The 12,966-nt window shown below is 36.3% G+C and overlaps 1 protein-coding gene across 6 annotated transcripts in view; it reads right to left on the bottom strand.

Moving 5' to 3' along the window:
• tcf12 (transcription factor 12) overlaps positions 1 to 12,407 on the bottom strand; it is a 118,907-nt gene extending 106,500 nt beyond the window's left edge. For 3 of the 6 annotated variants that reach the window (XR_012360029.1, XM_055209755.2, XM_055209773.2), the window contains exons 1-3: positions 12,220 to 12,407; positions 11,241 to 11,333; positions 10,764 to 10,836 (exon numbers count right to left, since the gene is read on the bottom strand). Coding sequence is in view for 5 of the 6 variants with exons in the window: in XM_055209755.2 (XP_055065730.2) it covers positions 10,764 to 10,836; positions 11,241 to 11,312 (145 nt within the window). In the remaining variant the exon portion in view is untranslated. Of the gene's footprint in view, positions 1 to 10,763; positions 10,837 to 11,240; positions 11,334 to 12,125; positions 12,145 to 12,219 lie in introns of those variants that run through there. The other 3 variants (XM_055209782.2, XM_055209791.2, XM_055209764.2) reach the window with 2 other exon arrangements.
• Positions 12,408 to 12,966: the final 559 nt, after the last annotated feature.

The raw sequence follows: 12,966 nt of genomic DNA, 5'->3' as shown, positions 1-12,966 counted from the left end.
TCCAGAACGTGGTAAAACTTTTTTTGTGAACATACGAGGTAAGAAGAAGTGATGTTTAATGAAGAGAGAAGATGAAAGAAAGTCTTGAACAGAGCAGAAGCCTCGGCAGGGTTATGGAAGACAGTTCTCATATGTTTCAAAGTCAATAACACTTATATCTACTGTGTACACATGCTTTAAGAGCAATGACTCTGTAAAGCAGTGCAATCAATAACTGTAAGCATTTTAACTAAAGCCTCTACACTGTAGGTTACATGTGAGTTTTCATTTATACTTCTGCGCCGTTGTTCGCGTCGACACGCAATCACACATGCAGACCACTAGTAGGCAGAGCCCACAGGCATGTTACTTATGTAATCTACCATTTTAACACAAAAGCCTAAGTAGAGGCAGCTTTTTGTGTAAATTGTTGGAGAAGCATTAACAGTGATGCCAACTTTTGTTGCAGCTTGGATTGTTAAAGGGGGAGGGGCTTAACGGTATTTCATGCATTCTGACTTATTAACACAGTTAAAGAGTTGCTAAACAAAGCCAAACTGTCAAAAAAGCAATTGCATGTGTGACTGAGTATTTCTGGGCCGAACTCACTCCTCCTCTTTCCTACAAGTTTTGATTTTTTTTAAACATACCGTGCATTCACACCAGCCGTGGTAGAGGTGGCAAAAATGCGCTATTCGTGAGTATTCGGACGCTTGAACATTTTGAGTTTACTTGCTTTGCGTGTAAAATTCTAGACATTCTAGACAAATTCGAGACATTGACGTGGAAATTCGCATCATGGGAGGGTCTTGCTCGCTCCCTGTAATCATGTCACTACTAGAGCAAGCTCCTGATTGGTTAAAATCTGCCAAAGTTCAGTTTGTGCGCCATTCGTGCTTACCGCACCACAGGATGCCTATTCGCATCTTTGCATTGACTTAACATTGTAAATCACTTGCCGCCTCTTCTGTGTTTGGTGTGAATGCAACAATATTCCTTTTATGGGTACTTCCCCGGAAAAGCACGCCCGCATGTCAATCAGAGTGAGAGTGAGAACGCTCATCATTAGCATTTTTCTTTTGAGTAGAAGTCACAAGCATCACTGCACACGACAACTGTTATATATCAAGAATCATGTGGTTTCGGAAGGAAGGAAAAAACCTTATTTAGCTTTCCAAGTAACCCTGTATTAAGACAACAGTGGACAGTGTTTCCCATACATTGGTTTATCTGTGGCGGGCCGCCACAGAATCAACACTGGCCGCCACAAATAGATTTTTCATGATTCCCATTTACATTTTAATTTTACTATTTAAAACGTCTTAATTCATTGTAGCGAGCGCTTAGCACGCCTCCCTCCTACCTCTCTCTCTCGTTGCTTGCAGAAAATGCTTCCCTGTCAATGAAGAGTTTTTAGGGCAATTCATATTCCACTATTATCCACTAGGTGGCGCTCTTACCTAACGTATAAAACACTAACTTTTGTGAAAATCATAAAAAATGCTGGCGAGAAAGAGTTAAAATACCCTGTTCAGGAGTCGGAACCACAAACGGTAAGCAAACAAAACACTTGAGATTTATATTTTGTTTGCTTACCGTTTGTGGTTCCGACTCCTGAACAGGGTATTTTAACTCTTTCTCGCCAGCATTTTTTATGATTTTCACAAAAGTTAGTGTTTTATACGTTAGGTAAGAGCGCCACCTAGTGGATAATAGTGGAATATGAATTGCCCTAAAAACTCTTCATTGACAGGGAAGCATTTTCTGCAAGCAACGAGAGAGAGAGGTAGGAGGGAGGCGTGCTAATACGCAATCAGCGTATATAATGTAAACAACCTGAACATGTAGCTGTGCTGTACTTGTAACTCTTTATCTCCTCCCACCGTACGCTTCCAAGTGTTCGGCCTTTTTCGGAAAAAGACAAAACAAAAAGGCTGTTGTGTCTTTTAAAAATCTGACAACAAGAAAGGCTTTTTGGACATATGAAGAATAAAATACTACTCTATACACTGAAAAAAATGATTTATTGAATTTAATAAATTTTTTTAAGGTACGTGGTTGCAATCAATTTATTTAAGCTACATTTAAACAAAAGTATTTTATTTTACTTAACTAATCTTTTTTGTTTAAATGTAGCTTAAATAAATTGATTGCAATCTCTTACCTTAAAGAAATTGATTAAATTTTTTTCAGTGTAGTTACCCAAGATTAACATGAGATTGGCAGAAACTCTGTGTGTTATGTGATCTTTAAATATCGCTTCTCAACTTGATCCATGAGTGGTTTTGTTATCACAAGCAGAAATGCATGTGAGGAAATGTGACAGATTTTTTTGACCTGAGGAAGGGGTTCTAACAAACCAATATGTTACATTTTTGGAAAGGTGCGCATGAGGCTGCGCACAGCCTACGGCGTGCATCATGGCTCCAACTTTAAGTTAAATAAAGAAAAAACAGGATTCAATTTTATACTCAATTTCAAAAAGATTTTTGACATACTCCGATCACATAACTGGATCACGCTGAGTGGACCAAATGGACCAGTTCCTACAGAAAGCGCTGTGCCGTCCCCTCAGAGAGCGCAGAAAACCACAGGGACACTGAGAGATCAAAAAGGTCATTATGCACCCACTCATGCCAAATATCTGCTCTCTTATTCCCAATCGAAATCTGCTCACTCTTAGAAGCAGCCCTGCTGGTGTGCACTGGGCCGGGAGGAGTGTGAACGGCCGCAGGCTGTTTGGGCATTATAGCAGGTTTGTGAGGTTAAGCATGTATACATGCGTGTCCTCCTGCACCGAACCGTCTGGGAGCCCATTGGCAAAGTTACTGCCACCAATCAGACTAAGCATGAATAAAAAATAATGTTTTAATGTGCTGTATTATGTTAAAAGTACAGAAATTATCCTGAAACACACAGAGGTTGATACACCCGAATCACCACAGCAACATTAAGATGCAACATGAATTTCCTCTAAAGCACTTGAGTACAGTAGACATTAATAATTGAAAGTGTGACAAATTGTAAAAGGAGATAAAAGAGCAACGACATGATTCATTTTAAGTCCAAGCATCATGATAATGAAATAACTGCTGTTTTGATTAGTACTGATGGGCATGTAGGGAGATGTGGATGCACCTGCAAAATATTCCAGGTGCATCTGTGAGTCCCGGGCAAATACTTTAAAATTGAATTCTGAGGTACGATTTAAGCTCGCGGTGCCCTAATCTTGTTTCCACATAGAGAAGGACTTACGGGTCAGATATGTAATGAAATTGGTATGTGATGGAAAGTTGATCTCTCATAAAGAAAGGATGATGTGACACCGCCCCTTCAGCTCTGACTGGGATTAATACCTCTAGGGATTTCCCCCCCAAATGCCACTTCTCAATATCAAAAACCCCTTCGGTTACTCATAACTGCCCAAATTAAACAGCAGTTCAGACCCTGCTGACAACCTGGTCTCTTGTTGATGATAACAGTTGTGGAAATGTAAGCCTTTTAATTTGCAAACGTCATAAACAGGCTATTGTGATTTAGTGTTGAAGTTGACATTTGCCAAAGACGATAAAGGGAGCAGGAAAGGGTATTTTTAAAGATGTCTCCCGCTGAGACTCTCACCATCAGCTCAACTGCTCCTAGAACAGTGACGTTAGCACTCGGCCTGGGGCACAATCACTGGTGGATACACACACAACTGTCAACATGCATTCTCGAGAACAATACTGTCCTGTGTGGTAGCTTTGTTCCCATCATAAAACAGCTTTAGTGTTTTTGATAGTGCCTGAAATGTTTATGATGTTTTTATATGTAGGTAACATATCTTGGTGACACCGTTACTGAAAATAAAATTTCATATGGCAGTTCATGGATTTGTTGGCAATGGCTGTTTGCTTGTTGGCGTAGCTAATGTTGAAAGATGAGATGTGATGATGTGATGTTAAAAATTACCCACTCATCATAAGACATTGATACAACCTTTCAATATATCATCAAACTGTTTGTGAAAAGAGAATATGAAAGAGGTTATAACAAGGCCACATAAGGTACTTTAGAAAATGAACGGTCAATAAAGTGACGCTTATTTGTATGCTTATCTGTCAACTGATATGAGTTTTTTTTTAATGGTTTAGATGCCGATATTGAGAAAGCAATGTGGCTGATTTAAATACAGTAAATGAAATACAGTAAAGAAGAGACAAACAAAAAATTGGTGAAAGTAAATAAACATTTATTATGCATAATATTTATAATATCCTTTTAAGTACTTGAAAAATTACAAGACATTTGTACAAATTAAACGGAGTATGTTTTACGGCAGCTTTCTTTAGTTGCTACACCCAATAACAGATTGTTTAACTTTAAGTCAAAGCATTGGATCTTAATTTACAAGTTTATGTCTGTTGTTTGCTTGTCTGTCTATTTGTAATATACAGTCTTAAAAAATGAAAAAAGGTGCTGGCTAAATTTTTACCATATGTTCTTAGTTAAAGGCATGTAGCATAGCAATAAAAGCTAATCTCAAGTCTACACATGATTTTAAGTTAACTGTTTACAGCTAAATACAGTGGATATTGATTACAATGCGTAGGAATTTAAAACTAACAATGGTATTTGAAAATGTTTGAAAGTTAAAATGTTTTCAGTTTGGTTATATCAAATATCCATCCAATATATAGATCACGGCAATATATCAGTCAATGTCTGTTTTTTGTTTGCAGCTATTATTAAAAATGCTTTTATAATATTTTCAATTTCTACTTAAGCAATAGTATTTGATAGGGCCTAAACATATAGGCATAAATGTCTGAAACGTACTCTGGATGTTGTCGTTAGAAAAAAGTCTAAAAACCCCAAAAATATTTTATTCATATAAAAAAACTATTATTATATTAGCAATTATTATATTGTATATTTACCCAAAACCAATATGTCTTTCATAAGATAAACCTCTCTGAAACTAACATACAGGGTGAAATGATACTTTATCAATGCTTTAGTTTAATATTAACATTTATAAATAGAACTGGAAGCTGGTGACAGTTACAGTACACCCACAACAAAGGATTTCCAACAAAAATAAAATATAAATAGGAACAAAAACCTGCAAACAGCCCTTCCAAATTACTTAAAGCTGCTTTTTCTGTCCTGCAATAAAGTTAGTTTAAAACCAAACTGGATATTTTATAAAACATTATGGTAACACTTTAAAATAAGGTTAATTAGTTAACTACATTAGTTAACATAAACTAATAATGAACTGCACTTATACAGCATTTATTCATCTTTGTTAATGTTAATTTCAACAATTACTAATACTTTATTAAAATCTTGTTAACGTTAGTTAATGCACTGTGAACTAACATGAACAACCAATTAAAAGCTTTATTTCTATTAACTAACATGAACAAAGATTAATAAATAATACTGTAACAAATGTATTGCTCATGGTTTGTTCATGTTAGTTGATAAATTAACTAATGTTACCTAATGAACCTTATTGTAAAGGGTAAAACTTTACAATAAGGTTCATTAGTTAACATTAGTTCATGTATTAACTAACTTGAACAAACCATGAGCAATACATTTGTTAAAGTATTTATTCATCTTTGTTAACGTTAGTTAATAAAAATTTAAGCTTTAATTGTTTGTTCATGTTAGTTCAGAGTCCATTAACTAATGTTAACAAGATTTTAATAAAGTATTAGTAAATGTTGAAATTAACATTAACAAACATTAATAAATGCTGTATAAGTGCAGTTCATTATTAGTTAATGTTAACTAATGTAGCTAACTAATGTTAACTAATGAACCTTATTGTAAAGTGTTACCTTGTAAAGTGATACCAACATTACTATTGCTTTTGGATAAACTAATTAGGAAACTGAAAAGTAGTGTTGTAGTCAAGACTAAACCAAGACCAAGTCATGACCAAGACAGGCCAAGACCGAGACAAGACCAAGACTTTAAAGGGTCAAAACCAAGTCAAGGCCAAGACCAGTGCAAGTCACTGCATTAAAACACTTATGATAAAATGTGGAATATGCATATGATTAGGCACTTCTTGTCTGTCTGTGTGTGTGTGTGTGTGTGTGTGTGTGTGTGTGTGTGTGTGTGTGTGTGTGTGTGTGTGTGTGTGTGTGTGTGTGTGTGTGTGTGCCATCAGAGAAGTTGATAAAATAATCAAAGGCATTACAGATATGTGGGAATTTATCTTAGTCTATAAGCAAATAAAAGTGAACAAACACTAAAGAGCTGAAATCAACTTAACCATTTATTCTGAACTGTCTTTCTATGGCTTGCCATCCACTTAACATAATGCAGGTGCTTTTAGTAATAAAATTAGAAAAATTGTCATTGGGAGAAACTTAAACAATGCTTAAACAATGCCAACATCTTATCCCAAACCTGAAAAAACTGCATAAAATTAATGATGAAAAATAAATTTGTGATGTGCCATCAGTTGTGGTCTTGACCAGCCTTGAAATAAAATTCCGAGTCCTCTTTGTCTGAGACCGAGACGAGACCGAGCAAAAGACGAGACCAAGACCTTTAAAAAGTGGTCTTGAGACTAAAATTGCAAGCATCTAAAAGTGTTTATAAATATATAAAATATGTACTTGTCCCAAACGAAAAATCTGTAGAAATGCTGAGAATTATTTTCCTGTTATTATTATTTTGATCTTATTTCCGATGACACACCTGAGACAACTCCTGCCACATCCACAAGACTGCTCCACAACAGATGTGAAAGTTTACAACATCTCTTCTTTGTTTCAAACACAGCTGTCCCCCACAAGAGACGTATTTATTCATCACTGCCAGAATAAACTCAGCTTTTTCAAATATATTGAAAGAATAACTATAATCTAAATATGCCCTGGTTTAATTTCCATTCTTTGAAGTCACATCAAAGTGGGGATTTTTTCCTCCACATTACAAATCAATCACCAAAAACACCAACAAATCTGCTGCTAGGGGAGATTTGCAGAAATGCTGGAAAAGATGCACACGACATGCCAAGTAACCTGCCTTCTGAAGGCCTTGATCGCTATGGCAACAGGATGATCTTCCATAACCAAACCATGAGTTGACCTGCGATACATATACAAGACGTCCAAAAAAAACTCCCAGATTTCTACCTGCCGTGCCATCAGAGGCCTGCCAGAGGAAGCCACCGCTCTGACGACATCACATGCGCAATGTGGCCAACGGTTCAGGGAGCTAGCAGCAGGTTAGCTAAAAATAAACAGACTTGTGACAGAAAAAAGGGGTTTTTATGTCCAATAACGTATTTTTAAAGTATAATTTCATATATGTGTTAAACCTAAAACACCTTGTACTTCTAGTTAAACCCAACAAACTCAGTATAAGAATGAATGCTTTTTAAAGTCCATGGGTGGATTAAAATAAAGAAAAAGAGATATGAATGTAGAAACATCAGAAACAGAAGCTGCCTAAGGGAATCTCAAGAGACGATGGCTTCCGGAGAAACAAAACAGGTTCGTTTCTTTACCAGAAACTACTAAAAGCCACAGTTTGGTGGTTATAGACGCTGCAAGTATTGAAATAATAATCCATTTTGAAACAAACGCATACTTAAATGGGAATGACTTAGTGATTGTTTCAAACAAAAAAAACAAAAAACTAGCAAATCCGGTGAGAAGCCTTTGATGATAAGCTGTGCTCAAGTGATGTTTTGTCACCTTTAATATCTTCATTATACAGCAGAGCAGTTTTATTTCCCTACCTTGAAATTATCACAATATTTGAGGCTTTTTTGAGTTCAGAGACATTTTACAGAGTAAAACTGTGAATGCTAATTATTCAGACTCTTTCCTCTCATTAATAATTAATCAGAAGATAAAGCCTACTCCACAGACAATAAGGACAGTGATGACTGAAGTATACTCTCAGCTTACACTCTGAGAAAGTCTTCAGATATAAGTTCAAAAGAAGCCAAACTCGTGCCTTCTTTGTGGATGAAGAAATAAAATCTAGGGGGGGGGGGGGGGTGTCACAATTTTCAATCAGCAGCGTAATGTAAATAGTAGTGAAATCAATTTGTGATGGACAGTTAATGTGTCATGAATATACATGATCATGACTTAAAATAAGTTAAACTTATTTACAATTTCCTCATGCATAAAGAGGAGCTGGGTGTGGTTTAACAAAGGAAGAGTTGTTTGCAAAAATATCCTTTGCTTGCCCTGGTGCACTAAACTATTGTTTTTTAAAGGATTAGTCCATTTTCTTAAAAATTAATAATAATAATTAATAATTTACTCACCACCATGTCATCCAAAATGTTGATGTCTTTCTTTGTTCAGTCAAGAAGAAATTATGTTTTTTGAGGAAAACATTCCAGGATTTTTCTCATTTTAATGGACTTTAATGGACCCCAACACGTAACAGTTTTAATGCAAGTCAAACTGCAGCTTCAACTGAGCCCCAAAGGACTCCAAATGATTCCAATCGAGGCACAAGGGTCCCATCCAGCAAAACGATTGTCATTTTTGACAAGAAAAATAAAAAATATTCACTTTTAAACCACAACTTTTCGTCTATCTCCGGTCCTGCGACGCACCAGCGCGACCTCACATAATTGCACAATGCCTTGGAAAGTCACGTGTTACATATATGAAACGCACATTTGCGGACCATTTTAAACAATAAACTGACACAAAGACATTAATTAGTATCATTCGACATCCAACAACGTCAGAACGGTCCTCTTTCTCCACACTTGTAACTGGTGCGTAGTTTCGCATACGTCATCCGTGACCTCTTGACGTGATGACGCATTTTGCGTGAGGTCGCGCTGGCGCATCACAGGACCGGAGATAGATGAGAAGTTGTGGTTTAAAGTGCATATTTTTTATTTTTCTTGTCAAAAATGATATTCGTTTCATTAGATAAGACCCTTATGCCTCATTTTGGATAGTTTAGAGTCCTTTGAAACTCCATGAAACTGCAATTTTAAACTGCATTAAAACTGTTACGTGTTGGGGTCCATTAAACTCCATTAAAATGTGAAAAATCCTGGAATGTTTTCCTCAAAAAAAAAACATAATTTCTTTTTGATTGAACAAAGAAAACATCAACATTTTGGATGACGTGGTGGTGAGTGAATTATCTGTTTTTTTTTTTAATGGACTAATCTTTTACCGCACCTTGGTGGGTCCGTTTAAACAGCTTTTTCTAGGCAAAGGACATTTATCTTTGCACAATGCTGCATGCCTGTATTACACAGCAGCTACTAAATGAGGAATAACAGTGTTGCAGAAAACAAAAGCAAATTTTGTTATCAGACAGGTGATACATGCCTCACTGAGCTGCTGTGGATAAAACAGAGGGCATATTCCCTTTTCCACACAAGGACTGCTTTTCACAAAGGTGACAGATTAGGAGAAAACATGACAAAACCTAGCGCCGACCCCTTTATACAACCAAACCCTTCTTCAATGCATAATTTCTATTATTAAAAATCAATATTCTTTCTGTGAACATAGAGCTCCCGGTGGTCTAGTGTGGGAATCAGATAGAACCCAAGTCCCTTTGCTATGTAGGTCACTTGATAATCAGAAATGCCAAGCTATATTGAATTATAGAGCATAGAATACAGCAAAATGCCTTTCTGGCACAATCTTGATGCTAGACACACATTCATCTCAGATGGTAATTCAAAACCTGCCCAACAGCGTTTGCAAAGCATCCTTAAAATACTGTTGTTTTGATTAAGTTTAAAGCAACAATCAAAGACTGTTTTTTTAATATTTGTCAAACCTTCCATCAGAGAGAATCAAAGGAAACAACTGATTCCAAGATCATGTTCATGAACTTCTTACAAAACACAGAAAATGTTTGAAGTCTGCGCTGCTATTCAGTAATTCACTAAAGTGTGCCCTCTAGATAGAAGCTGAGTGCAACAAGAGCTCTGCATTGTTACTTTAAATAAAACAAGCATTGAGGAAGAATAATGCTTGATTGTTTTCTACTTTTACAGGCAGATTAGACAATGGTAAGACTTTACAAGCAATGTGTTGCCAGTTTACCTATGACAGGATTCACATATAAACAGGAAATTCATCACATAGTGCAAACACCTAGTCAACTTGTAACTACAGACAACAACATCAGACAGCTCCTCTAAGTAGTTTATCTTTAAAACCATCATAAAAAGAAATATGAAAAATATGGAATAGATGGATAGTGTTTTAGGGATAGTTCACCCAAAAATGAAATTTCGGTCATCATTTAATTATCCTCAAATTGTTCCAAACTTGTATGCATTTCTTTGTTCTGCAAAACACAAATAAAGATATTCTGAAAAATCTTTGTAACCAATCATATCTGAGGCACCATTGACTTTTATAGTAGGAAAAAATAACACTATGAAAGTCAGTGGTGCCCCAGATCTGTTTGATTATTAACATTTTTCAAAATATCTTCAATTGTGTTCAGCAGAACAAAGACGTTTCTAGTGACAAAATTATTCGGTGAACAATCCCTTTAATTCCCCAGCAATGATTTTGACAACAGTGATGCTTTTCAGTAGTTTGTATTTAAAACAGTTCTTGCTCAGTGTTACACTATATTACAGCAGGCATAAGTGCTTCACATATAAGGTTCTCCTTAGCAAATCTCCTTAACTAGCATTCTTACTTATTCTTATTAGTTAGCATAACAAACAACAATCAGACTTCAATGGCAATCAATATAAGGTGACTGGTCAGTGAAAGGAAGGCAATCTTTCATCATAGGATTTCCAGAGGAAGTCCTACCTGATGCACTGAACTGGCTGCTTCCTAGAGTCGTCGGTCTGTTTTTCCCACTGTTTACAGGTGGAGAAAACATCTACAGGAAAAACCACAAACGTTTTGTTGAAATATGGAATTAAAATAGACATCTCGCGTCTAATAAATACAAAGTAGCCTATTTCTTAAAACTAAGACTTTTCAGATTTAATTTAATTGAGATATTAATAAATATAGTATGTAACTAGATGGTTTTATATTGTATTTAAAACAAATATTTATATGCATATTGACTCCCAATTGTATAGATTTCACATTTATAAGAGTAGTGTCATGTAAAAGCATAATTTTGTAAAATAATTAAACATTTAAAAAAATAAATATACATATAACACTTCATAGCATAAGTAATAAAGAATGTATTAGGTGTGAGTGACATAACAAATGACAACAGTTGGAGGAGTCTTTAAAGGTAAGATGAAGTAAAATTGATGGGTCTCTTACCGCGCTAAAATCCAGCAAATCACTCAGCTCCTTATCCGTCCCGATAGCGGCAATCCGCTGCTGAGGGTTCATCCTTGCGATCCTTTACTAAATCTACAAAACACAAACATCATTCCCCTCAATCTGGGAGCCTGTGTGCTGTAGCTTTATGCTAGCCAACACAGCTTATGCAAATGACATCTGTAAACATCCGCAGTTTGACATTTGCTAAACATTTCCATTTGCAGTCTGTAGCGTAACTTTTTGCTATCCCAACACCTTTATACTACAAGGACAACCGAAGGATTTTGTTGTCTTTGATGAAAACATATTTGTTACCCTTTAAAACAGTAACGAATAACCCCAAATCCTGACAGAATGCCTAAAGACCTCCTATCCCAACCTAATGGGCAGCATTGGACAAGGTTACAGCATTTCTGTAAATATTGGCAATTGCAAGTGACAGTAAAATTAGTTTTTTATTTTTGGTAATATAGCGGGCCTAATAGGTGTTGGGATGACCGAACGTGGACATGTTGAGAAAGACGCTGTGCTCGATGGTGTCACACACATGGACCCGCAGCATCATTTTTCAACTGCATGTGTTTGATTCCTCAATGCGCCAATGATACAATGTATCAAAAGTCAAGATGAGCTCACAATGAACACACGCGCTGTCAAAACACCTGACACGCCGCACTTTTGTTGTTACATTACACGAGAATGGTTACTTTACAAACATGCTGCTTTCGTCGTTTGGTAATTGTCAGTTACCCTGCTGACAATAAAGGTGCGAATTTTACTAACGTTTAGGCAAAATCGACCACGAACACTGACATAATAAGCACCTAAACACAAAACCTAAATAAAGCGCCATCAAACGAAAGTGTTTAAGCGAATGCCAACCGCTCGCGCTCCAAAATCGGCTCCCGTCTTTTCTTCTATCCCAACTTCTTTCACCCAGTCCGAAACCTCTCACAAACTCTCTGCAATTTTTTACCTCTGCCGTATTAAATCCAACTAGGGCGATCTGGTGTGCCAATGACAGCGTGGGTTTCCTTGTTTCGCGTTTGAAGGATAATAAAATCGTTATCTTTTGCGACTGTATTTTGCAAATATCCACTATGTAACTTGTGAGTTTCCCTTAGGCAGACATTTTTGCTTGGCGATAACCAAAGCACAGAGATGACGTTTGAAATTGTGTCCTTCCGCTAGCGCTCGTACACTTGACTGTTCCACGATAGCGCGGATGAATACATTGTGTGGCAAATCATAAAGCCTGACACACAAGCTTGCTAGGGAGGAAAGGACCACTGGAGCACCTCCTAAAATCTGTTTGGTTTACCTCCCAAATCTCCCACACAAGTGTGTATTTTTCGTCTGTAAAGCAAAAGAAATGTGGGATACACAATTATAGTACGTGTTCTTTTAGGAAAACAAATGCAGCAACTTATACATAGTTTTATAGATTGCTGATACTTTCCACAAACAATGTCGAGATTTTTTTTATGGACAGTGATATCTAGACCTAACCTTAATGATCACCACAAATAGACATTTGTTTACTATATTGCAGCCTAATAATATGCCAGTTGCTATTATTATTTTATTACTATAGGTATATAAGATTTGAAAGAATTAAAGTTTTATGTAAGATTTAAATGTAGCTATCAAATAAATCGATGATAGAGTAATTTAGCAAACTTGCGTGACACAAAGTTATGCATGTAACTTATATAACTATGCA

This window comes from Misgurnus anguillicaudatus, chromosome 21 (assembly GCF_027580225.2).
Source record: "Misgurnus anguillicaudatus chromosome 21, ASM2758022v2, whole genome shotgun sequence".
NCBI classification, from domain to species: domain Eukaryota; kingdom Metazoa; phylum Chordata; class Actinopteri; order Cypriniformes; family Cobitidae; genus Misgurnus; species Misgurnus anguillicaudatus.
This window is presented reverse-complemented; position numbering and strand designations above follow the sequence as displayed.